At 42.9% G+C, this 25,260-nt stretch overlaps 1 protein-coding gene across 3 annotated transcripts in view; it reads left to right on the forward strand.

Moving 5' to 3' along the window:
• Nucleotides 1–283: 283 nt before the first annotated feature.
• MGMT (O-6-methylguanine-DNA methyltransferase) overlaps nt 284–25,260 on the forward strand; it is a 174,096-nt gene continuing 149,119 nt past the window's right edge. The window contains exons 1-4 of one of the 3 annotated variants that reach the window (XM_074907960.1): nt 374–482; nt 786–1,092; nt 10,676–10,719; nt 23,002–23,141. In XM_074907960.1, the coding sequence (XP_074764061.1) occupies nt 10,696–10,719; nt 23,002–23,141 (164 nt within the window). In that variant the 5' untranslated portion in view covers nt 374–482; nt 786–1,092; nt 10,676–10,695. Of the gene's footprint in view, nt 483–602; nt 1,093–10,675; nt 10,720–23,001; nt 23,142–25,260 lie in introns of those variants that run through there. The other 2 variants (XM_074907958.1, XM_074907959.1) reach the window with 2 other exon arrangements.

The raw sequence follows: 25,260 nt of genomic DNA on the forward strand, positions 1-25,260 counted from the left end.
GCAGCCACGCGTGTTTCAGCGCCTGAAGGAAGAACTAAAGCGCACAACTGCCGCGGGGTCTCGGCACCGTGCGGGCTGTGATTCCTCCTGCGTTATTCTGGGATGGATTTGGGGCAGAAATCCGTATTTCTGACCCCCTGTGGGAACACCTGTATGAGCACCGGGGGGGGCCCCTGCCCGGCGCGGCTGGGCCGAGGGCCCCGGGGCGGGTCCCGCCTCCCCGCCCGGCCGTTATCAGCAGCCCCTGTAGCGCAGCCTAGAGCAGCCCCAGCTAGGAGGCCCGGTTAGGCCGGGCTCACCCCTCAGCACTAGGCCGGGCCTACTCGGGCCGCTCCCCGCTGCCGGAGCAGGTTTCCGGGAGCGACCGGGCAGCTCCGCCCCGGCGGTGGCGCCTCCCTCCCGGCCGGGAACATCCCCCGCCGCGGCGCCGGGAACGCTCCGGCGGCTTCTCCGCCGCTTTCCCTCCTTCTCCTCGCGGGCAGGTGCGCGGGGAAGCCGCGGGGCTCCGGGGCCCGGCGGGGCGGGCTCGGGGCGGCCTCCGCGGGCCCGGCCCGGCCTGGGCGGCCGCCTCATGGCGGCGGGGCGGAGGGCGGGAAAATGGCTGCGGGCGGGGGCCGGGGCTGGATCCGCGGCCCCTTGAGCAGCTGCGGGGGGGGTGTGTGTGTGAGGGCGGTCACAGCCCCTCAGCGCCCGCGTTCCGCTCGGCTGTGCCGCCCGCGGGGTGATGGGGCTCCTTTGCTCCCCGGGGTCCATATTCACCGGCCCGGTTTCCTCCCCTCTGGCAGCGCAGGCGCTAGGCCCGGGGGTGGGCCGGTTCTCGTTCCTCCGGGGAATGCTGCTGGAAAGCTGAACCCCAGGATTTGCTCCTGCCAACCCCCCACCTTGCCCCAGGGAAGCAGTTTTGTGGCCAGCCCAGGCACTTCTGGAAGTGGGTTGGTTTCCACGGGGCTGTGGGTGCAGGGGCCGAGGGTTTGGCAGCGGTTGCATCAGGTCAGCGTGGAACTGCCCTGAAATAACGTGTGTCAGAGCGGTGCTCGCAGAAAAACGGCCTGTTGACATGAAAGCCAAGCTCTGCAACTGTCTGTAAAGCAGGTACGATGTTGTAACAGCGTGCAGCTTTTAAAACGAAAGTAAATGTAAAGAACAAATGATTCGGCTTTTTGCCCCCAACTCCCGAATAAACCTGTTACTGAGTTGTATCTCGTTTTTGTGGAGCTCCAGCGCGGTGGTTGAGGTGCAGTCTCAGCAGTGTTTCACACAGCAAAGCCTCCAGTTTATAAACTGGGGCATAACGCTTAGTTTAGAAATGATTGTCACAGCATAACTCCTGCGTCCGGGCTTGTGCCCCCCTGCATGGAAGACGAGGGTTATCTTCTGGCGGGGTCTGTTGAGCTGACAGGGTTCCCTTGTGAACCTGATGGAGGCTTTGGCCTCTCGGCCCTGCCTGTCTGCCTAATGCACGGGGGAGCGAAGCTGGCGGCGTAGGGGCTCTCCCTCCCTGAACTGTCTCTGTGGCCTTTGGTCCTCCCTCGCTCGCATGGAAACGCAGCTTAAGTGGAGCCATGATAGGGGATCTCCTGTCGCATTACAATGCCTCTCTGCCCGCTGGCGTGGAAGCCCACGGAAGGTCTGGGGGGCCAGAAGTCTCCTTTAGCAGCCCTGATCCCCCGCCTGCGCGGGGCACCCCTTTGGGGAGGTTTCGGTGTGGTCTCTGCAGAGCCGACGCGCCTTTACGTCTGCCTCGTGTGCCAAGATCCAAAGGGTTAGTGAACGTGGGACAACCTGGCTCTGGGGTTCAGGCTGGTGCTTGCAGCCTCGTGACAGAATCATAGATACCACAGAGTATCTTGTTTCAAACCCAAGTTATTCAAATCTTCATTTTGCTCTCATGAACAGATTCCCCCTCCCCGCTCTGGCTTGATTCATCTTTCAAGTTCCTTCATGGGTGTTTGACTGCTGTGATGTTTGTAAAGCTTATTGCCTCTGGGGCAACAACCCACCCCCTTATTGCGGGATACTTCCGTCTAAACCCATCCATTTACGTGAAATTTGCTGATTTGTTTTCTTGTGAATGTTTTGTCTGTGTCTGTGACATTGTTTTTCCCAAGTAAAAAGTTTTGTTTTCTTTGTTTTCAAACGGAAGTGTTCCAAATGTGGACAGTTCTACTAAAAGCTTCAAGCTTCAGAGGAAAAAAGATGTAGCCATGTGAGCTTGCAAGGTGGCTTTAGCAATTCCTATCTGCATTCTGATCCATGACAAGTTAATTACACCAATTACACCAGCAACTGAACAGAAGCTCTATAGGAAACTGTTGTAGTTATATTGCAACTTGTGTTACCGTGACTACTTTATCTCTTGATAACTCTGTAATTAACTTGTCACCACTGTTTAATGCTTAACGTATGTAGAGAATCAGTTAATGGCATCACTAAAGGGATAGTAGCCTGAAGGAGAAGCTCATGCCCTTTGGGAAGGTTATCGGGGTTTCCTTGAATGGCTAATTTAAGGACTTGTGCAGAAAAAGTATTAAGTTTGTTATGGGAAGTGTGGATAAGATGGAAAGGCTGCACCAGAGAAATTCTGTTTAAACTGACTTCAGTGACAGGGGAAACTGTTAGAAGAAACAGTAATGCAGAAAATCCAGAGGAGAACATGTCGAAGACATGGGTGACTGTTTTTGTAGCATACTCTTCTCGTGCTGTTAGGGTTTTGGAGGTGCAAGAAGGACTGATGTTTATGAGTTAACCCTCAGCTCGCTGGCTGCTCTACCTGCTCGTGCCTGGTTCCCTGTGAGCCGTGTCCTCCACCTCCGAGACAAAGGGTGACATCCTCACTCGGGGGGACTGAAAGCTGGTGTCAGCAGCGATGGTCATTCTGGTGTTGGTGCTGTAAGAGCATCGTGGGAACAAACTGTGTGTCCTGATTTTTTGGGGTGTTCATCATCAGCCTCAAGACTAGTGAGCCATTCTGCCTGGGATGGGGCTGACCTGAATTACACTTACTTTTTGCAAAGAGAGCAAGGAGAAAAAAATAAAAATACCAACCCCAAAACCCGCATTGCTTCAGAAAGTTAATGTCTCTCATTTTATATTTCACAGAACAATACCTTAAATTTTGAATGTGTGAAACTTCTAAATACATCCTGAAGGCATTACTATTCAGTCCAATACTTTTAAAGATTTCCTGCATTACAATAATTTCCTGTTTGTAGCACTGGTGAAGTCAGCAAGTGCCGTACCCGGCCTGGATTGCCCATTCCCAGAAGTTGTCGGGTGAAGCTGAACACACGTCCCACCAATCGCATAACTCGTAAAAGCAGGCACTTGTTAAATCTATTTGTTTTTATTATGGACATCGATCTGCCAGTCGCAATAATGCATTTATGGACATTTTTCTGCAAGCGCAGCGCTGGTGGCAGTTTTTACTGACAAATTGAGTCATATGGACAGTAGTTCAAAATACGCTTACTTTATTGACGGATTGTGCAATTCTCCAGTTTACTGAGTGTTCATAAGATATCTGGACTGGTGAAGAGAATATAACTAATGGGAAAATGCAGGGCAAAGTTTTAATTTCAGGAGGCTGGAAATCTTTTAGGTAGTGACAGGTTTCAGTGTGTGTCTTGGCTGGTTTTGTGAATTCTTAACGTCTTCATTAATGCCATAATTAAAAAGCAAAAGCCTGGTTTGGTGTCCTGACCACAGACTTCCAGTTCTGGAGTTTCTTACCTCTGCAGATAGCTGTGAAAGTTGCGTGTGACAGCGCAGGCTTCAGTTATGCTAATTTATCTGAAGGTATGATGAGCAAAACGCTCCCGATGCAGGAAAAAAAAAGCCTGTGTTAAATTTTGTCTCCTGTAAGGCTAATGTCACCCAGCACAGGTGCGTTTGGGCCAGTATGAAGTTAAGCATACAGCTGGAGGAACAACCAAACTATAAAACCAGACCAAACCTGTACTGAAGTGTTTTCCAGAAATACGAAATGCAAGTTTAAAACTGGTGATCTATTTGTGTGGTCCAGGCTACTGTTTAAAAATTAAAGTCAAATGTATTTGAATGTTAATAAAGCTGGTGTGGCTTTGGAGATTTTATGGAAGTTGAATGGTTGTAAAAGTTTTTCTTTGGGAATATGTCACAGGTTTGATGCCTTTTGCTAATCCTTTTTCAAACTGTTTCCTTATTTACTCTTTTATATCAGCAGAGCAAAAGCACCCTGTCCTGATGTCTGTCAGGGCTGTCTGCTATTTATTGATTTATATGGTGCCAAATCAAATGCTGTAATTAATTTCAGGTATCTTTTCAAGGCACTTGTAAAATGTGGATGTGCAGCTGAAATTCTCCCCAGTGCAGTCGAGGTTCTGAAGGTGATTAAAAATACTTGGATCTGAACAATCCACCTTTAATCCCGAGGAGGAGGAAGGGGGCTCGTTGATATAAAAGCTCTCGACTTCCCCTCTGCTTTTCGAGTGAATTAGTAGTAAAATAGCACTGCTGACAGACGGCCTGGAGTCTCAGGCAGCTTGGCAAGGGGGAGTACAGAAAAATTCCACCTCTCTCGAAGCAGGAGCTGCCGGCATCCAGAGGTGCAGCGAGCGTTGGTTCAGATCGCAGCGTATGTTCGCTCCCCGGCGTGTAGCTGAGCTGCGGGTCTTGGAGTAGGCAGCTGGGGATGCTGGGTTTGGGCTCAGAAACTAACTTTTATTTTACAGTCAGAAATCTCACTTCTGAGTCAGGAAGCTTGAACCCCTCTTTTCTGAGGGACGTGATGGTATACCAGGAAAAACCACTAAATGCTTCCCCTTGTTTTTGGAGTAGTGGTTACGTGCTGCTGAAGGTGGGATACTGAAGAGATGGGCTTTTGGTCTTGCAGGATGAGTGCATTTTCAGGGTTTAATTCTTCAAATGCCGCTTTCTAGTGCGTTATGATCAGATTAATGAAATCAGTATTTTGGTATAGTAGTATTTATTAGCAGCACAGCCCGCTTTGTTTTCTGAATCATGCCATCTACATGCTCCGAGTGCAAATTTTAACTCCCTCCAGGTGACTGCATTAGCAGATAGCAAGTATTAATGTTGTCTTGTAAATGTTGCTGCTGCATAATCATCATTCAATAATATTTAAATTATCTGACTGCACTAGATCAGCCAGTACAGTGCAAACAATAACATTATCTTTGGTTGTACACTCGAGTATGCAGAGGGTCTGTTAATTAGTTAAACTTTTTAATAAACAACCAAAGTATACTTAAGGCCCTGTTAAAAGATGAATTTCAGTTTCACATATAAAACCCACAAGATGCTAGAGCGTCTGAAAATGCCCGTGTAGTGCACAAACTGGCTCTGGCAGCAGTGGGGTGGCCGTGGTTGACGGTACCTTTAGACTCTCAGCAGCGTCCCGGAGAAACAATTCACACAATTTCCATTTTCCCTTCATCTTCCCCACTGATCAGATATAATGTGGCGGGAAGGGCGGGGGGAAAGGGAAATCCCTTGCACGGTCCTCTGCTGACACCAGAAATAGCTCTGGTTATTTGCTGGCTTCAAGCCCTGAAATACCAAGGTTTCCGGCAGGTTCATCAAGAAATGAGATTGACTTTATTCAAACTGGCCACAGTTGTGGTTTTTTTTTGTCGTTTTGTTGTTGTTGTTTGTTTGTTTGTTTTGTTTTATTTTTCTTTCCCTGGAAGATAAGTAAATTAGTTGGGTTTGAATCCTACTTAGGGGCCACAGATCATCATCTCCTTTTAGCTTTGAGGCTGAGGCGGTAGAGTAGAAGGCTTGTCTGGAAGGACAGACTGGGTCTGCAGCTGGTGTTGTGCTTTCGAAAAGGGAAATTGAGGCCCAACAAAGCAAGCTGCTTTAATCTGAGACAAACTTTTTAAAAATAAATGCTTGCGTTTTTCTTAAAAAGAACAACAGGACTGTTTTGTTTTCACCAGTCACGTGAGTTGCGTGTTGGTGAACGCACCTTGGTTTATATTATTGGTAATGTGCATGGCCGGGATTTGAACGCTTTTCAGTTGTCTTTTTGTGCAGCTATATTTGATTCCATAGTGAGAGTTTCTAAGAATATGATTAACCCTATGGGTCATCTTATAATGTAATTATTAATGATTGATTCTGTTTATCCTTGAAATCAATACGAGAAGCAAAATGATTTGGCACGTATTTGGGGTTGATTTCTAACATTCACTAAACATGATCTTGTGACAAGACTAGTATTGGTTTATTACTCAGAACATGTTTGATGAATCTGAAGTGTGTAATTAGTTTTATATAATGGTGGTGATACGTGGTGTTTTTTACATGACTTATGTTAATATGGCCAATAGTGTTAACATCTCCTGCCACTAATAGTTAGGGTGGGGATGTATAGTAATTGATCTTCCTGGGAGTGCTGTAATGTAAAAACAATTCAGGCTGTTTGAAGTATATTTTACAAGTGTGCATTGGGCCTTTGGGATGTTATACTGAAAAACCCAATTGTACAGTTACCATGGGAACCCAATTAGAATAGATTGCTTGAGTTTTTTTCAGTCTTTCATCTTGACCAAAAATCTAATGTACTTTAAATGTTTTCATATGGAATTTTATTCATATACTGGCTTGATATAATAGCTGTTTTTAAATTTTAGTACTGATACCAGAGACTATTATGTTCTGCAGATCCTGAGGACTTGTCTTTCAAGGAGACTCTTCCTTTCGTGTTTAAAAGTTGATGAACTGGGAAAAATACTTTTAATTAATCTTTCTTACCGTAGTGATGCCATCCCATGTACTTTTCAGGCTGCAGTCCTGTGAAAGTATCTTAAAACTCAAGGACTTCTCAACAAAATATGGTTGAAATTTTTCATGGCCCTTAAGGATCTGATTTTTGATGTAACTCTGACTTTTCTCTAAATTTTTGGTCTATTGACATATTCAGAGGTTTGGCATGCTCACGGGGTGGGTCTGGGATGTGACAGCTTCCTGCACCATCCCATCTCCTGCTGTGCAGGAGCTCCCTGGCAGCACCTGAAGGCATCTGTGTAGCTTCCAGGTGTTTCAGGAGCATCCCGCTGGCTGGCTGCTCGTCAGGGGGGCTTCACCCTCAGCCCAGCTCTCCTGTGGGAACAGAAGTTCTGGGGAACTTGGACACATCTCAATTGAAAGGCCGAGGGGAGCTGAGGCAGGAGCTGTGGTCCCACAGCTCAGATCTGAGGCAGGAGCTCAACAGGAGATGGGCTTCATTGGTCCTGGTCAGGCAGCTCTGGGCTAGTGAGAATAGGGACAAATTATTATTATTTTTTTTAATCCCCTCCCTCACTTCTGCTTGTTAATCAATCCCTTGAGTTTATCCTACTCTCTGCAAACGCAGGAGGAAATTTTCCATTTTGGTGAAGGGCTGGCTGACAATAAGGTTTCAGTCTTCTAAGATGAGTCCAGTGATTCTGGTGTCTCAGTTCCTGGAACGTGATCCAGAATGAGGTACCACGATTGAATTTAATCAGTGGCAATTCCTTTGTCATTAAGAAGAGATATTGGGCTCTTACCTTCAAAATCAGCCTAGAGGAATCCTTCAACTCAATGTGAAAAGAAGTTAAGTCGTGCGTATTTTGGCCTTTTCCAACTAGGCAGTCTATGCAAGGTTGAGATGCATTTTGGAGCGATGTTTTGGACTTTCCTTGCCCACAGCAGTGGTCTTGTACGATTTCCCCTTTCTACCTGCAGATCATCTTCTAACTGCCATGGCTTGGGCACTACTGGCTTTGCGCAAGTTACCTGCTGTCAGAGGAAAGCTACTCTGGACTAGCAGATGGTTTGAGCTCAACCTGAGGCAGAAACAGGTCATGAACACTAATCAGTCTCCATCTCTCCTCAGGCACTGTGCGGCCTTTTGGTTAATCTGTCCTTCTCGGCCACTAACCTCACCAAGGTCTCGGTGGTCCCCAGTGTTTCACCGGTTTTTGGGATTAACCAGCAGGGAGCGAGGAACTGTGGTGCTGGTGAGGTGCTAGCTAGTCCTTTTGTAAGAATCTTTTCTCTTAAAGTTGGAACCCATTTCCTGTTCTCCTCAAAGTCTAATCTCCTCAAAGTCAGGCTTAGTTTCTCTACCAGGCCTTGCATCCCCGGTGAGCTGTATGTGCTGACACTCAAAGTCAGTTTGTGTTCTCCGGTTTAGGAGGTCAAAAGTACCATTTGGGAGGACCTTGACAAACACAGATGGGCATAAATTTCCTACACTGAGGAGAAGCTGGGTATCTTTCCTCATGCTTTGTAGAGACTGTTGCTTTGAGGAAGCGTCAAGGGGAATTGCCTAAAGCTATTGAAGAAAATTTTGGTGACTGATCTGGATTTTCTCTTGAGCATCGCGTGGATTGCGCTTAAAAGTATGTGAGCATCCTCATGGCAGTGCTGCAGAGAGTTTTAGATAAACATTAATGCATCGTGTGGAACCTGGCTAGCAATTAAACTGCTCTCATCACCACAAGTTAGATGCTATTTAAAGCAACTTGAAATTTAACTTGATTTTGGCATTTGGCACGGTGTCTTGCGTAAACAGGGAGAGAGGCTGTGTTTCAAGTAAATAAAACCCGAGGATGTATTATGAAAAAGGATGTTTCCTGAGCAGTTTTGTCCCGGAGCTGTCTGCTGGGCTCCGAGCTCCTTCAGTCAGGGTGAATGCTTGTTGTCTGGCTGTCCTGAGGGAGCAGCCCTTCACCACGGCTATCTTGGAATTCCTTTCCCAGTGGGAAGATGGGGAGCGAGTGAACCCCACCAGAACCCAAAGGAGGTGGGAGGAGATGGGAAGAGGGGCATAACTAAATGTTAAATGGTTAATTATTTAACATTTGGTGCAAGCGAAGCAAAAGCACATAGGTGTGCTGGTCCCTCATAAATATGTGTCCTGACTTTGTGTTCAGGCTGCAAAAGGCAGAGGGGTTTGGAGGAAGGCTTTGGGTTTCCCTTGTGTGGTGGATGAGCCTGCCTTGGGTTACCCCTGTAGGAGCAGCGTTTTAGTGGGGGCTGATTCTTCTTTGCCAGGCAGAATGGAGGGGCTGGGGGCGTGCTGCCATCCCGGTGACACGGTGGGGGCCGGGCTGCTGTCTTGTCACGCCGTCCCCTGCCCTCTCGGCAGCTGCTCTGTGCCTGGGCCTCCTGGCAAAGGCAGATGCACACTCCAGGGTATCCCTGTGTAGCGCTGGCTTAATGCCCTGCGCTGCCACCCTGGGCTTCTCTTTGGGCTTTGGCCCAGGTTTGAAGCGAGCTGCTGGATAAATCTGCTTTTCAAGGCAAACACTCCAGCTTTACCCTTCGTAAAAATCGGAAAAAGCAGAGTGTTACTACGCACCTTGAAAGTCAAAGCTCTGACGTGACGATAGAAATAAATTGGTATTTTATTTTTAGCTCTGTCACAGATATTTTAAGTAATGTTCTATTAGACTGCTCCTCTGCCCAACGTCTTCACGTTTAAAAATGGAATGAGTGATCTTTGCGATGCCTACCTTGCAAGGATATGATTGTAGTACTCTTAAAATACTAATTATTCAGGATCTTCGTTTTAAACTCTTTAATTAAGATTTAATATTAAATATTACTGTTTTCTTGTGAGTAGTTTGGAAGTGGCTGTAGGTTCTGTTATTCAGGATCTTGGTTTTAAACTCTTAAAATAATTAGCATGTAATATTAATATTAAATATTACTGTTTCCTTGTATTTTGGAAGTGGCTGTAAGTTCTGTCACGGCCTTGGACTTCAAGGCTTGATGTGTTTGAGAGGACTTGGAAAACTTCAGATGTTCGTATCACTGCTTTTAAGAGATTTCTTATTTCTTAAGCAGATAACAGTTATCCACTTCTGTGAGCAGTGAGTTCCCTGACTTAAGGGGAAGAGTTCCCATTGACGTTGGCTGTGAGTCAGGACTCTGAGGCTGAGCTCTGTCAGATAGTCTCCCTGATTTTCAAAACTGTAATGTTTATAGCACGTCTTTGCAAAGATACAGTGATCTTAGCTAAATAGCACTGAAAGGAAAATAAGAAGGGAGAGAACTGAGTGCCAAGGAAATAAGAATCACCCTTTATTTCAAAGGGGAGGGCAAAGATGAACCCGTTGTATTTTTTGTTAATGCTATTTAAATAATGATACTGTTGAAGACTAGAGGTAGAATCATTCAAGTTCACATTTCTTAGGTACTTTCTTAGTGTTTTGCCATCTGTACTTTTAAACCCAGAATATAACTAAGAAAGTCACTCGCTTTCATGCCTTAAAGTGTGTTATTTCCTAAATCACAAAGAGCTGTTTATTTTACTAAGTAACTCAGGAGCGCTACTGCCCATACAGATATTACTTAAGTTAATACTATATCTTTTAAGGCATTCTTACTCAAAAGATCAGAGCTGTGTAGTGCTTGTTATGGAAGAAGTCTTCAACGTGCCATCTGTTGATTTTTTTTTGTTTGTTTGTTTGACTCATAACAAACAGTTAGATGAACTAATGAACATTCAAATTCCTGGTTGCTTGTAAAAAAAAAAATAAAAAATCAAACTCCCTTTTGAAATCATATATACTGAAACTTAAAGCCCATCTATAAAAACGATATTCAGTTGGTTATAAAGGAAATGACACTACTGACATACACTGTTCTTCCTGGGGAATTCAAATTAAATCTCATTCTAACAGAATTTTTTGCCTTACAGGTGGAGACATTTTATCTACCATGGCATCAAGACTTGTTCCAAACGTAAGTTTCTAGTAAAATATCCTTGTGTTTAGGTGTACATGGAAAGTCCAGGATTACAAAAGAGTTCATGTAACATAGTTTGTTTTTTTTTTCCCCCGTGTCCAGCAGTCAGTATTAAGAATCCAGTTGACAAGATTGATGCTGCATTGTAAATCTCTGTAGCTCTGTCATGGTTGGTAACAGGCATCAGTGGACCCTTCCCCATCACGTATCCATCTGCCACAGAGCACGAACTAACAGGACAGTGCTACATTTTCGGTTATAAGTTAGCCGTTTGCTTCCATTTCCTAAGAAACACCTCATTTTATTGAAAAACAGGCTTGATTTTGAGGCTTGATGCTTCGGTGAGGTAAGTGTAGGGCAGTAACTTTATAGTCAAATAAGAAAACATGGTGGTTTATCAAGAAATACACAACAATTTTACCTTCCTGAGAGAAAGGCATCAACATATTTTTAGTCAATCACCGTATTCTTCAAATAATTAAAATGAACTTTGAAGATATGAATACTTTTTTTTTTTTTTTTTCCTGTGGAATAACTATTTTTGTAACATTAGTAATGCTCCTCTAGGAAAATATTTCTAGTACAATCAAACTTGCATATCTAACTATTCCTGCTGGCAACTTCTATCACTGTTAAAAATGTCTTAATAGTGTCATCTCTTGTGGTTTTACTCTGTTTTATGTAATGTAATGCGGCTTAGGAAAGTAATATTTTGGCATATTCTGTGTGTTCTGCCCCTTTATGGAAGATTTATTTTCTTTTTTTCCACTTTTTTCTTTTTTTTAAATGGAATGCTTGAGGAAGAAATTAAAAAAAATAAATTCTTGCCTCACTTTTTTTTCTGTTAATCAGCTGTTTAGTTATCTTTATGTATCTTCCAGTTGCAAACATCTTTTAGCAGGTACCTGAAATAATGGCAGAGAAATATTTGATTACCTTCTGCACAACTGAGCGTGGTAGGAAGAATCACCATTTCCTTCTCAAAGCTAGGTGTGATATAGCTGGCGAGCGACATGAAACTAATAATTTATTATCTAACCTTTTCATTTCTCCCACTCTCACTTCTAGTTGAAAGGTGCAGCATTAGCTGTTAGGGGAGTTTTCCCCGTTTGATATGTGGAAAAGCAGAAGGTTTGAGGTAAAACATGTGAACTCTGGCAGCCCCATCTGCCGTGGGGAGCAGGGTCTGCTGGGGGCTGTGCAGACACAGCCCCTGCTCCTCTGCTCTCTGGTCCTGTTTCCCCCCATTCTGGATGCGTATTAAATATGTATGGAACGTAGCTCGTATTTCTTTAGTGATATTTATAGTGTGATTAGCTTACAGTTTTGCTTTGAGCACAACCACACGTTGGCGTGACACACAATATATGCTTGGCATATGGTTTTTGCAGAAATCAATTATCACCGATGTAATGTGCTGAACAGTTTTTAAGCAGGTTGCTGAAAAATGGTTTCTGAAAGCAGCCAGACGTGGGCATTTTCCACAATCGCTGTATTTGTCTCCCCTTCCATCCCCGATTCTGCTGCGGTGACCAAAGATGTATGTTGGGTTTGTGTGGAAGAGGCTGAAATGTGGCCGTGGTTCTGTGCGTGAGCATGCATCAGGCAGGGCTCGGGCTGCAGGAGATTCGGGGCTTTGTGGTGTTCTTATGACAATGTGGCAGTTTCTCTCTTTTATGAGAAATGTAATTCGAAGTGTAATTCTGTTCCTCTCTGGATTTCTTTTAGTTATTAAATTTAAACTCGGTAAATAGATTCTTGTACTAACTGTGATGCTTTGCTCTCTGTTAATACAGTGAAACGCTTGTCCATGCTGCTCTGAATCAAACCGAGATTGATAACGATAGGAAAATCCAGATATGTATGCCAAGACTTTAATCTCGTATTTTTGCACGACTCTTCTTGACACCTGTCTTTTGTGTGTATTTATTTTCCTGTAGATGCATTTGTATTTTTAGTGGGTTCTTAGTACACAGTTTGCTGCCTCATTTGTTTAAAGCTGTCCTACTCACTTTAAAAATTTCAATGAAATTCTTTCCTTGAACACAATTCAGATTCCTGACTCTCCTTCAGTTTAAGGAGCACTATTAATGGTTTTCTTCATATTGCTTAGATTTATTTTGTTATTACTCTCCGGCTCCTACTCTTCAGGTATAGCTGTTTTGGTATTATAAAGAATGATGGATTATACAGGAAAGTTTCTTTTGAAGCACTCCTGATATTGTGCAATGCACTTGGGGGTCAGCTACACTTGACTGATGCATGATTTATCCAATGTCCCTGCCACTTTCTGAGATAAAGCTGCTATTTTATCAAAAATGCCAGCAAGTGTGATTTAGAATTTATACACCTCCCTTTTCAAATAATTGTTCTGATTACTTTCTGGCACGGCAATAAAATGATAAAGGTAATTGCACACAAATGTGAGATAGCACCAAAATACAATAAAATTAACCTGAATTAGCTTGACTTGTCGATGAGAAGTATTTATGAAATGCATTTTTGCAATAAGGGAGACTGATATTATAGCTGGAAGGTGAGTTATTGCCTTAATGTAATACTGTTTGAAATTTAAAAAAGAGACTGTTACAGTTGAGGGTGATTGTGCCTTTGAAATTAAGTTGAAGTGATTCTTATAATTGGCAGCAATAATGCATTGTGAAGGTAATATCTTTTATTGTGTTATGCCTAGTTGCATTATCTTTTATTTAGCTGGTCCTGACTTCAGCTCTGCAGAGAACACAAGAAGGAGCACATCAAGAATTTTGTGGATTTAGGTGATAAAAATTTGAAATGTTACCTAATATTAAAGTCATTCTTCTGCTAGATTTTTTTTTTTTCATTTTTTGCCCATTTTCAGTTCCCCTGAACCTGATACAAGTCTCATTTGATTAAAATTTCATCTCTTTTCCTTGCATTAGAGCAGTTGCCATATTTACATACACAGCTGAACCCTGTAACACTTGTGCACTGCAGTCTTGCTGTATGTATGTCTGCATGCATATACATTTTATATTTCTGTGCTTCAGAGTATAACCTCCTCTTATTAAAAGGTGTATACACACTTTTTACAGCAAGCACGTCGGTGGTAATTAAGGAGTAGATCTTAAAATGTTGAGTGATGCCTCGAGTTTATTTTTTGAAGCATTGAACGTATCTGGACAATCCAGGTGACTCCACGATGACTTTCTTTACCATGACACTTGGTAAAACTGAAACCAGTAACAAACTACATATTAATTCCGGGGACCTTCTAATTCTTAGAGACAACATTCTTCATCTTTGATTCTTCAGCGTGATATTTGTTTCTTTGTTTGGCAACAAAGTCCTTAATTTCGTGTTTTATTCCATGTGATTGCATGTTAAAGCACTGAGCAGCTGATCAAAGTATAGGGCTGCTTTGTCGTGCATTGCACAGTGCTTCTGGTTGAATCTTCTGACATGTGATTTCCAGCCTAAAAATAAGGGGTGAGGCAGCTTAATGCCTTTGTAAGCATGACAACAGGCTGCCACATCCCATGCTTGCTACACCAAGCGATGTGGCTTACAGGGTGGTGGTGGTTGGGATTTACTGGGACCTCCTGACAGCAAGGAGTGTCCACAATTCTGGCTTTTGTCTTTGCTATTAGTGGCCTAATTTGAGTATTACAAGAGATATCTGGCCCTGTCCTGTCGTCTTTTTCCCCTGTTGTTGGCACTTCATTTCTTACCCAGTTCTGCTCTAATTCATTGTGTTATCTCTGGGCAGCCCACGATTTCAAAGAAAACACCCTGAAGTAACTAAGTGACTCTAAGCTTAAGTCAGGCTGTTTCACTTCCTTTTTTTTTTTTTTTTTATTTCTTTATTTCTAAGCACCAAGATGCATCGTCAGGGTGGCATGACCCAATCTTGCAACCTTGACGCCAACCCACCACAGTCACTAATTTGTACAGCTTATTAACACCACACTTTCTAATGGCGTTTTACTTATATGCTGCGTGTAAATGTTTGACTTCTTTCAAAATTCGCTTCATACTAATGATACAAAACGACGATACAAATATTCTACTGTATATATGGTTTAAAGAGCTGTGTGGCCACAGCCGTGGCTGCTACACTTGCATGGCATTTAAGTTTCTGATATAAGTAATAGTTGGGGGAAGATGCAGAGTGTGTTTATTTGGTTTTGGAGAGGTTTGAGAGGAACTGGTACGTCTGAATTCCTGTTTAAACAGCACACTAAGGTCTTGTGTTTAGGTATCTGCTGACACTGTCTCAAATCAAAGCTTGGCATGCGGGCAGTAGACAAAGTAGAAAAGCACGTTTCTGGAATGCAGTAGTCATGACCTACCTGCCTCTTCTAAAGGGAAAAAAAATATATTTTATGACTATTAAAGTATCCTTTAAGTAAAATAAAGAAGTCTGGGATAGCCCTTGTAAGTACATGGGGAATTTGCCATTGGACAGACCAGGATTCCTCCTGTCTGCCAAAGCCCAGACTGAAGATGTAGCCAAAGAGCCGGAGGCTACCACTGCTTGGAACTACAGTTTCCTAGCTTGGCACTTCGGGGTCTTTTGATTGCCAGCCAAAGAGCATTAGTAATATAATACGGTGGGACAACAGAAACTTGCTTTTGTTGTCTTTTGATTGTTTAATAAAGAATTATGTGTCTGCTCTTGTGGAATGCTTCCAAAAGCCGTGGAAAGCAGACGTTGCTCTCGTGCATCCCCTGGTTTGTTGGGGGCTCCTCTGAACTGGGCCTTTCGGCCAGCGAAGGTGGGACTGATCTTTAGTGGCTGCTGTGCCCGTGTACGTTTATGTACGTTCAAAATACGCAGTTTAATTCTGTACCTTCACGGGGGTTTTTTTATGGTCTTATTTCTTTGGAATGTAAAGAAATTGTTGTATCACCCCAAACTAACCCTGGATTTGCTTACAGTGTGTCTAACGTCTTCCAAACCTCCCCTAGCCAGGAAATGAGTAGGTTTTGTTTTTATACCCTCTGAAGTTACAGGTTTGACTTAACCAAGGTTAGATTTACTAAGAGAAGCATTGGAGATCTTAGTGCAGCACTGCTGGATATTTCAGCGCAGCTTTTGTTTAAAAGCCTTATCTGGATCACAGTCCTGCTCTTCAGCTGCGGAGGTATTTATTACTCTTGCAGCAAGGGCTAAAATATATGGACCTGATATTTGGTGCTTTATTCTGGCAAGCTGAGAGTTTTCTTTGGATGCCATAGGAAGAAGAAATACAATACAGACAGTTACTGTGGGATATGTAAAGGAAAAAAGTGGCTCATGTCCAGATGAGTGGTCATCTGGTCATTCTCAAGAGCCCGATGCACTGTATAAAGGAGCTGTGTTTTGTAGCATCAAAGGTAATTTCAAATGTTATTTTACTTGCCAACAGATTATATTGACAGAATTCAATCTGATTAGCTACCATGATGGTGGTTTTGTTTCAAGACTTTTTTTACTGAATTTAAGCAATGAATGCAACATGTTTTTTCTTCCTCAAAATATAACTTTTGCCTTAATTCAAAACTGGGGGACACTCAGCTTTCCTTGGACTAACAGGTTTCCATGGGGCTGGAGGCCGTTACGTGTGATGTTCAAGGGTAATGATACGGGAAATGTGCATTATCTTCTTCAAAAAGTATTTTTTTCATGAAGTAATGAGTGATGTTGGCAGGACTGCTACGGGAGTGTGGGTTGTGGAGGGCAGACGAGGAGGAGCCCTGCCCTGGGTTCCAGGACAACTTTCTCCCAGCAGTCCAGATTAAGATGTCAAACCTGCAGGGATCTGTTTGGATTGGGGCATCCTTATAGCTTTAGAGTTCTCTCCATTACGTTTACCTCAATATTTGGACATTGTTTTTCAGGAGAAGGAAACAGCTTTTAGAAAAGTTCATACTTTAGCTTTGAAAGAAACCTAACATTTCATAATAAGCAAAAAGACTAAGAATTAAATGTTTCTCACTGTATAATTTTCATTCCAGTCTATTAAAATATTTCTGGGCATGAAACTTCTGTCTTCCCTCCTTTCCTCCCCACACTGAAATTAGTTGTAGTACATAAATTCTTTTTTCTGGTGAAACAGTGGCAGCCACTGTTTGTTTGGAAGGTGAAAAGATAGATGATTAATCAAGATATTAACAGGAGTAAGTTTGCTTTGGGACTTGCGTTTTGATCACATGTTGTGTGGATCCTGTGCTTATTCCCAGTCCTTAAAATTTTTCTCTGCTTTAAACCAGTTTAAAAAACGGCTTTCTCATCTCAGACTAGCTGCATCAGGTTGGAAAATTACCCTCCACGCTGAAGTATATGCGCACAAATGCATTACCTTTACTATTAATATCTTTTTGCATATTCTTAACGTACAATGGATTGTTTCCTTTTAAATAAACATGCAGAAACCAGTCAAACAAATACAGGAAGTTTTAAACTATTAGGGCGATGCTGAGAGAACTATAACTCAACGAAAACCTTGGATGAGTGGACCACTGGCAGGCGTAGGCTCGGCAGCAGCCGTGCCAAAGAGGGAGCTGTGCTCAGGTTCCTCATCTCGGTAGTGCCAGGAGGGGTGGTGGAACCTTTCTGCAATTAAAACCTTTTGCAAACAGCGTTAGGGCTTGTGTTTCTAAACGACGATTTCACGCAGTTGTCTTTACGACGGTAACAGGAGCTGTTAATGACTGGATTTTTTTTTTTTTTTTTTTTTTCTCCTTCAGCTGTCTCGGTCTGGAGCAGCAATAGCTGTTTCCAAAACCCCGGGTAGGGGTCTGGCTGCAGTGGCAGCCCTTCCTTGCCCTGACTGCAGCGCTAGTGGCTGCTGCTGCTGTATTACACGCCTGAAACACTGACCTTTACGCTTCCGAGTAGTCGGGGCGTTAGTAACGGGCTACTTGCCTCTGTCCTCCTGACCTTGCTGCTGTGGAGTTGATGGACACAGCTAACTTCTTTCTTCTCATGGCCCCTGATCGGTTTTTGCCTCGACGAGTCCCGCTGATGTGATTTGATAAAGGATTTTGTTATGAGAAGGATGTAAACTTACTGGATCAGGAAGAACAACTCTAGCAAGATGACTGAAATGAAGTAACAAATTGCCAAACTAGTCCAGGTACCTGTGAAGTATTCCCCTTAAATTTAAATCCAATATTTCAAGCTTTCATTGAATTTTAATTCAAAACTCGAATCAATAACAAGCAGGTTTGAGAACACTGTGATACTCAAAAGGAGGACACTTAAAGCGTTCAGAACTGGTATTTCTTTCCTGTAATTAGGATGAAGAAGCAACTTCCCTGGCATTTATTGATCATCCTTTCAGACTCAAATTCCCGGTACTGCTTTTTGGCAAGTCGCTGATATTATATGGCATCACAGAAAGAGGGCAGGTGCTTGAGAATTATAGCTTATAGGCAAGTTTCCTGATGCAAATATGTCAGAACATCAAAGTGATGAGTCTTCAGGACATATTTATGAAGAATAGGAAGTAAATGAAGCAGTTGGTACTTGGTGACACCTTCAGAGGGATGGACTAGCATCAGCACTCTCCAAGTGAAACTGCCCTCAAACTGTGTTGGTCTTATTGGATAAATAAGTCCAGAGATTCAGCTTTTACAGCTAAGGAGCACTATGATTTGTGTTACTAATGGGTATAGCTCTCGGACAATAGGTGCTGACAATTTGTAGTTTTTGAAGCCAGTATGTAGTTCTGTCCTAGCCCAACACTGGAGCAAGTTTGCACGAGAAACCCTGTATGGCATCTGGGTGGGTTCTTTATTTTTAAATAACAGTAACTGTCATGGTGTGGAAGAATTAAGTAGAGAATTTTCAAATGTGAAGCAGTGGTTAGTCTAAAAATGGTAGAAATAGGACCATTTCTGGGGTTGAGAAATGGCAAGTGAAATAGGGGGAAAAAAAAAAAAAAAGTAATGCAGTTTCACCCTGTTGGTTGGATTTACATTATCGGGTAGCTCAGCAATTAACCCTTTCTGTTAATCTGAAAGGATCAAGAGACCCATTTCTCGGAGGCAACTGTGACATCTCACTGATGAATGCACTTGGACTCGTTTAAAAAAAATAAAATTGCAGTATGTGTAAGGGCACATTAGGTTTAGCAGTTGAATGTGTTATTTTTGCCTCGCTTCTCAGAAATATTCAAGTGGAAAAAAAAAAAAAAATCTCGAGGACTTCCATTTGAAGTTTAGCCATATGCTCTAGCCTAATGGAAATACCCTGTTAAATCAGATGCAGGTGGTGGCAGAGGGGATTATCATTAATATTTTGATATGGCGTGGTGGGTTTCTATTGTTGCTAAAGCAGAGTGAAGGAAATAGAAAAACCCGCGGAGGGAGATCCATCAGAGATAGAGCTCTGGCTCCTTCCTGATGGGGAGCATTCCTGTGCTCAGTAATCCTGAAGGGAAAACGTCGGAAAAGGTGACATCTTCGGGCTCTTTGGCCACAGCCTTCAGACACAACTTGTCTTAAGACAATTTCCCACATCCTGATGGCTTGTGGTGGGTGCAAACACATCACGGGCGGCACTGGTGCATTTTTCCGGTGGAAATCTGCGGTCTCTGGGGTTTTCACGCTGTACACGTGTGCGGTGAGCTCTTTCAGCTGAGGACCCAGGAGAAGTTGGAAAGCGAAGTTCCTGCAGATATTTTGCCTTCTTTCTCCCCTTTAGTTCGGTCTCTGTGATTTGGGGCACGGGGCTGAAGCAAAGGAAATGCAGTGAGGTTTGCTCTCTGGACTTGTCTTCTGGAAAATACAAACCTCTGGGGAGAACATGAAGCATGGAAACAATTTGCCGTGGATTTTTCTGAAGCTTGTTGATCCTTGAGATTTCTCTGTAGTTTGGTTGTTTTGTTTTTGTTTTTATTTATCCATTCCCCATTATGGACGTGAATTGGATTCTAGGATCTCAGAGCAAACTACGGTGGAATTTTTAAGGGGTTTGGGAGCAGTAGAACTTGGAAAATAATTTTGAGTTATTTACTGTAATGTGAAAGCCCGTTAATGCAAATTTAAATAAAATCTGTATTTAATCAAATGGGAGGTGTGTTTTAGTACTGAAAACCTTGGCTGCAGCAAGGCTGTTAAACTGAATTACAGTGGAAAGCGTAAGAGGTTAAGATCCTTAGATGCAAGTCATCAAGCTAATGCTGGCTTTTGGGTTCATGGCACCTCGTTTAGGAGATGAAACTCGCTGCTGTTTTGCATCGTTAGCATCTGAACCCTAGGAAAGCAATTTGAGCGGCACATCTCTGTTTCCTGGTGGTCTTCAGTGGAGTCGATGTGTAATTTAGGGGACCTTCGCCCTTCGGAGGAGCATGGTGCCACCGAGGCACGTGCTGTTGCAAAGTCACGGGAGCACGCCTGGAAAATGAGGCTCCTCTGTACAGGACATTAACTCATAAATCATGCTAATATTCTTACTGATAAATCTTCCACTGTGAAAACCTTTTGATACTCGTCTGTTATTAATGACAAAAAAGACTTAATTCCTTTGGCTAACAACAGCCTTCCAATTTTCTAGAGAGCGTTTAGCAGCCTGGCGAGATACAGGCTCACATACACTGCACCGATGTTTTTATTTCTGTGGCAAGACTCCACTGGATGGAGGAGAAGTTTCCTCTCTAAAAGTCCTATTTTTTCTACCTAATAAATTCCAAAATTACGAGAGATATTGACATAGATTTGTAGGTATTACTGCGGAAAGGGAGAGGGAAGGTGGAGTTCGTGCAGTACCTGATCAAAATTCCTTGAATGATTCATTTAGATAAGCTGGAGAAAAAAGGCAGAAGGCAGTTTATTTGGATTTATTAGGTTTTTGCTTTAATCTGCCATTCATTTCTAGTTCTCACGGCTTCAACAAGGGCATATGGGGAAGATGGTGTTGAGCAAACTGTGCCTGTATTGGAAGGGTGTAGGCAGAGGAGCTGGTTTTCAGTGTCCACCACGCTTCCAGTAAATGATGTCTAAGCGTTTGGTAATTTCATCCAGCCAAGTTTAAAGGCCGTTTATTTACACCTGAAAACTGTTTCAGTTTAAATCTTGAATAAAATTTCTCTTTATTTTCAAATGGCAGTGCCTGAAGGAGCGTGTGGTTACCTCGATCTCCTGCGGCTCATCTCAGTAGCTGTAGGTAAATAGTGCAGAGGCACGTTAGTGCCTGGAGGGAGGGTTGTACGTCGGTACGGTGACCTTCGTGGTCGAGGCTCCCAGCCCCATCGCATATGTATGTGGCTGTATGTCATGTGGCTTTATTCTTTTATGAAAATAAACCTTCTAAATATTGCTGCCCAATGCGTATGATAAACAAGACTGAAAATACTAGTTGTACTCACTCAAGGTTTTCATCTATAAAGCTTAGTTCAACTTGGTGTGAACTCATGGGGTTATTTATAGTTTTCTGTTACTTGCTGCATCCTGTGTTTTGTTATAATGAAAAAGCTGTCTTCTTACCACTAAGTTGTTATGTTCATGGAGTACATGGTATGAGGTTCAGTGCGTTTAGTTTAGGGCTGTCACACGAATAAAAATGAAGAATGTATACCAGTTTTCCACGTCTGTAAACTCTTATGTTGCTTTTTTATTAAGACTTCTGCGGTGAGGTGCTGCTCCAAAAACAAGTTCACCCGTGTCTTCTCCTTGAGGAGGGAGAAGGAACAAGGAAAAAGTTGGATGAAAGGGAGAGTTTCTTTGTAACACCAGCAAACATTTGATTATTTAGCAAAAAACTGATTTGGATTACAGGCAAAGTAAACCTCGAGGAGCCTGCAGTTCTTCAGGTGCGGCGCACTGCGCAGAACTTCTGAGCTGAGTAAATTTGCTCTGCTCGCTGCGTGTCTCCGCGAGGAACTGCAGAAGTGCTTCCCAAAATGCAGAGGGTTAAGTTTACTTTTGCCCTGGTGGGCGAAACTGTGATTGATTTTATTTTTTTTTTCTCCTCTCCTCACAGTAATTGTATTACTCGCAGATGTGACTTCATTACATAGCACTTCATAATGGGATTTAAAAATAATTTCGCTTATTTTGAAAACAATTATTGTATAGCTGCAAGCAGCGGTCAGCTGTAAGTTGTCAGACACAGATTTTCCTGTCTTCCTGATGCACCCCCAGTCTGTCGTCGTGCTCTTCAATCAGCTTCCCACCTTCTCCAGCACTTCATCTGCTACTTCATCGGGCTGCCAGCGTCGCCCACCTTGCTGCAGGCGGACGTAGGTGGGGTGGACTGCAGGGTGCCTTGGGGTAGATGATAAACGTGGGGAAATACTGGGGAAAATAAGTTTGCACAGTTGTCTGTGGAGACCGTTGGCTCTGAAGATTGAAGTAACAAGTGAATTTTTCAGGTGTGAGGCAAACTGCAAATCAGCTGTACGGTCCGAGTGACTAAAAACCAAGAAACCTTGTTGGTCTCTCAGCGTAACCAGGATGTATGTTTGACCCAGTTAGCTTGTGCTGCCTTAGAATTTCTTGGGTTACTTTGTTCTGTTGACTTTTTTATGTCCAGTTTCACTTGAATTTAGCTCTTTGGAGCAAAGGCTTTTTTTTTTGTTCTGGCGGTGATGTTGGTGTCTGGGTGACTGCTGTGGACATACTTGTGGTCTTTTGTCCCGTTTCTCTCCTCATGATTGTACAAACCAAACTGTAAATACAACTCAAAACATCTACTGAGTCAGACTGTGGTGGTTTTTTTTTTAACCAAGATGAATTTGACAAGTATGTTATTGTTGGTCTTGTACAATATTGAGAAGTGCTTGGCATCTGTTTCCAACTACATCCTATCAGTAATCGTAAAAGCAGACTGGTAACAATGGGAATAAAAAAATGTTTCTTTTACTAAGGAATGATTGATTTTTTTTTTTCCTATATTTTTTCGAGCAGACATTCTATTTGTGTTCAGCGGTTATTTGCATAACATTGCTGCTCTAAACCAGTGAATATACTTTGTTGTCACAATAATCCTTTTGAAATCAGTCAAAACATGCCGGATGTTAGCTGATAAACCAGCCATGAAACTGCTATTGCTTGAGATTTTTATGAAGGTCACTGTTGTGCTAGTTAACGTGGGTTTTGAGATTTTGTTTCAGCTGCTGACCTCTTTAAGATGGATCATTCTAAGCTGTGAGTTTTGAAAGTAAAAGCCATAGTTGAAGAAACTTGAAATACAGTGTTTTCTTGCTTTTTTTAAAAAATAATTACTTTTGAAAACTACTCAAAAATATCTTGAGGTGAGTGTTCCTTGGTGAAAATGCATGCACTTAAAGAGGAATTTGTTTTCCCGAACAGGTGAATTCCAAACAGGGAGAATCTCAGTGCAAGGAGAAACACGTGGTTCTGCTTAGCCCCGTGGGAAAACTCGAGATATCTGGGTGTGAAACGGGCTTACATGAAATAAAACTCCCCAAAATGAGCGTGCTGCCGAGTGGGTAAGTTCATGCCCTGTGTTTACGTACGTGGCAGAGACAAGGGATTGCCCGGAGGATCTAAGACACGACAATGTGTGCTTGTTTTTACTAGCCATGCTGGGAATACAGAGCTTGTTCCTGTGAGAGGCAAAACCAGCCTCAAGTACCTTTAAGGAGTGGCAGCTCCAAAATACATTTCTTTCCCTGCTGCGTCAATAATATCAACGCAGAAATGTTCAAAAATAAAAGTATTTCTAACACAGGTTTTGAAAGGGCATCCAACCCTCTACTTTTGGACACAACATGCAAAGCTGTCACTGAGGATTAGGACCTCCTTGCATACTTCGCAAATTTTGCAGACCTGTATGTTGATATATATGTTCCAACAGGCAAAATCAGAACTGAATAATTCTTTTAATTACTGCGTACCACTTGTGAGAGCTTTGGTTGGTTTTCCATAGCTGTAACGACTTCCGCGGTTCAGAACAGATGATACACACGGCAGTGGAGACGATGTCTCAAATCTAGGACTGATTGAGGAGGCATTGGTACTGTGGCTTGTAAGTGCTGTGTAAGTTGTTTACAAGTGTTTAATCTGCTAAAGTACATCTGTCCTGTTCCGATCTTTGGTCTGTGGTTTTTCCTGATTTGTGAGGAAATGCTTGGGGGTGCTTTTAGAAGGAACTCTGAATTCTTTCAGAATTACTAGATGCCAAATTTCTTTGCCAAATTCCTCTGCCAAAAAGAAAGCTACTAATACTACTTATTTAAAGCTGGTCTCTCCAACTGGTTTTGGTAATAAAATTTCAGTCTTTACCACAGTCTGTTACAGCAGAGATTTTTCTGACAAGGCACAAACAGGTTTGGCTTCCTTCTCTCCACCTTGTCCTCTTCTCCCCTGCTTTTTGCTTCAGAAATTCTCCATTGATTTGTGGGGTTTCCTGTTTTCTGTTTCCTTATTTTATTATCCTTATAATTTATCTATTTTATTTATCCTTATAATCTAAGTGTGTGTAAAATTAATCAGGAATATGAAGCGTAATGTGTATTCTGGTTGAAATATGTTTTTGCCTCCAATATGAAAACCCTCAAGCTTCTGGATTTGACAGTTTTGCCAACCCCAGTGATATGGAAATAAGTGCTTCAGTTTCTTTATATGCTGATTGCAGTATTGGATTTCTGCTGATGAAGAATGGAAATAAAGTGGTATTTAGGATAAGGCCGAAGCTTGCCTTTTCTGCAAAGCAGCATCTGCCTGAAGAACAGCTAAGCAGATGAGGACTCTTCACCTTTGAGAAGAGGAAACATCAATGAGTGGAAGAATAGTAGGAAAAAGGTCAGGGGGCTCTAAAGGTGAAGAATACGAGAAATTGTGTGGTGTTCTTTATAATGCTAGACATAAAGTGAATTGTGTGAAAATAAAAGCTGAAGACGAAACAGTTGTGATGTTTGGGTGCTAAAAAATACGGGCTCATAGTGAAATGGCAGATTATTGGAAGAAAATAATTACAGGCTCTAAATTTGTAGAGACCAAGAAGGTTGATGGGGAGGTGTTATACTGGATGCGTTTGTGTAGCTGTCCTGGAGAAGTAAGAGCAGAGGTCTGTGTTTGACTTCTGGCTTTAATGTAGAGGTTGCCTTGCTTGCCTTCTCTTTTTGAACAAATTTTTTGGGGGACAGTAAATATCCTCAGAGCAAGTGGTGGTGGGGAGGCAGGGTAGAGAAATGGGTCTTTCAGGCACACAGACCTTTTTCCAGGAAAATTACTCGTGTGTCCCCAAAAGCTCCACGTACTTTGTGACTCACCTCTGCCGGCACAAATGGAAGATGCTGCTGCTCAGACCACTCGGGTCACTCCCCTCCTTGCTGCAAGGCAGAGCCTGTCCTCTGTGTAAGGGCAGCTCATTCCGGGGGGGCTGCTGTCTGCTCGTGTAACTCAGCCAGCTTGGCAGGTCGAAGAAGGATCCCACGGTCTCGTTCTTGAGGCAGACATCAGGCAGTCTAGATCCTTCTGATTCTTTCATTTTTATCTGATCTTGGTCTTTCAGTTTCTCAGCTGTGAGCTGACTTAGTTTCCCGGCCTCACAGCAGTGTTGAGGTTTAGTGGCATCTTGATAACACTTAACTGAGCAGACTGAAT

Source organism: Athene noctua, chromosome 5, assembly GCF_965140245.1.
Source record: "Athene noctua chromosome 5, bAthNoc1.hap1.1, whole genome shotgun sequence".
NCBI classification, from domain to species: domain Eukaryota; kingdom Metazoa; phylum Chordata; class Aves; order Strigiformes; family Strigidae; genus Athene; species Athene noctua.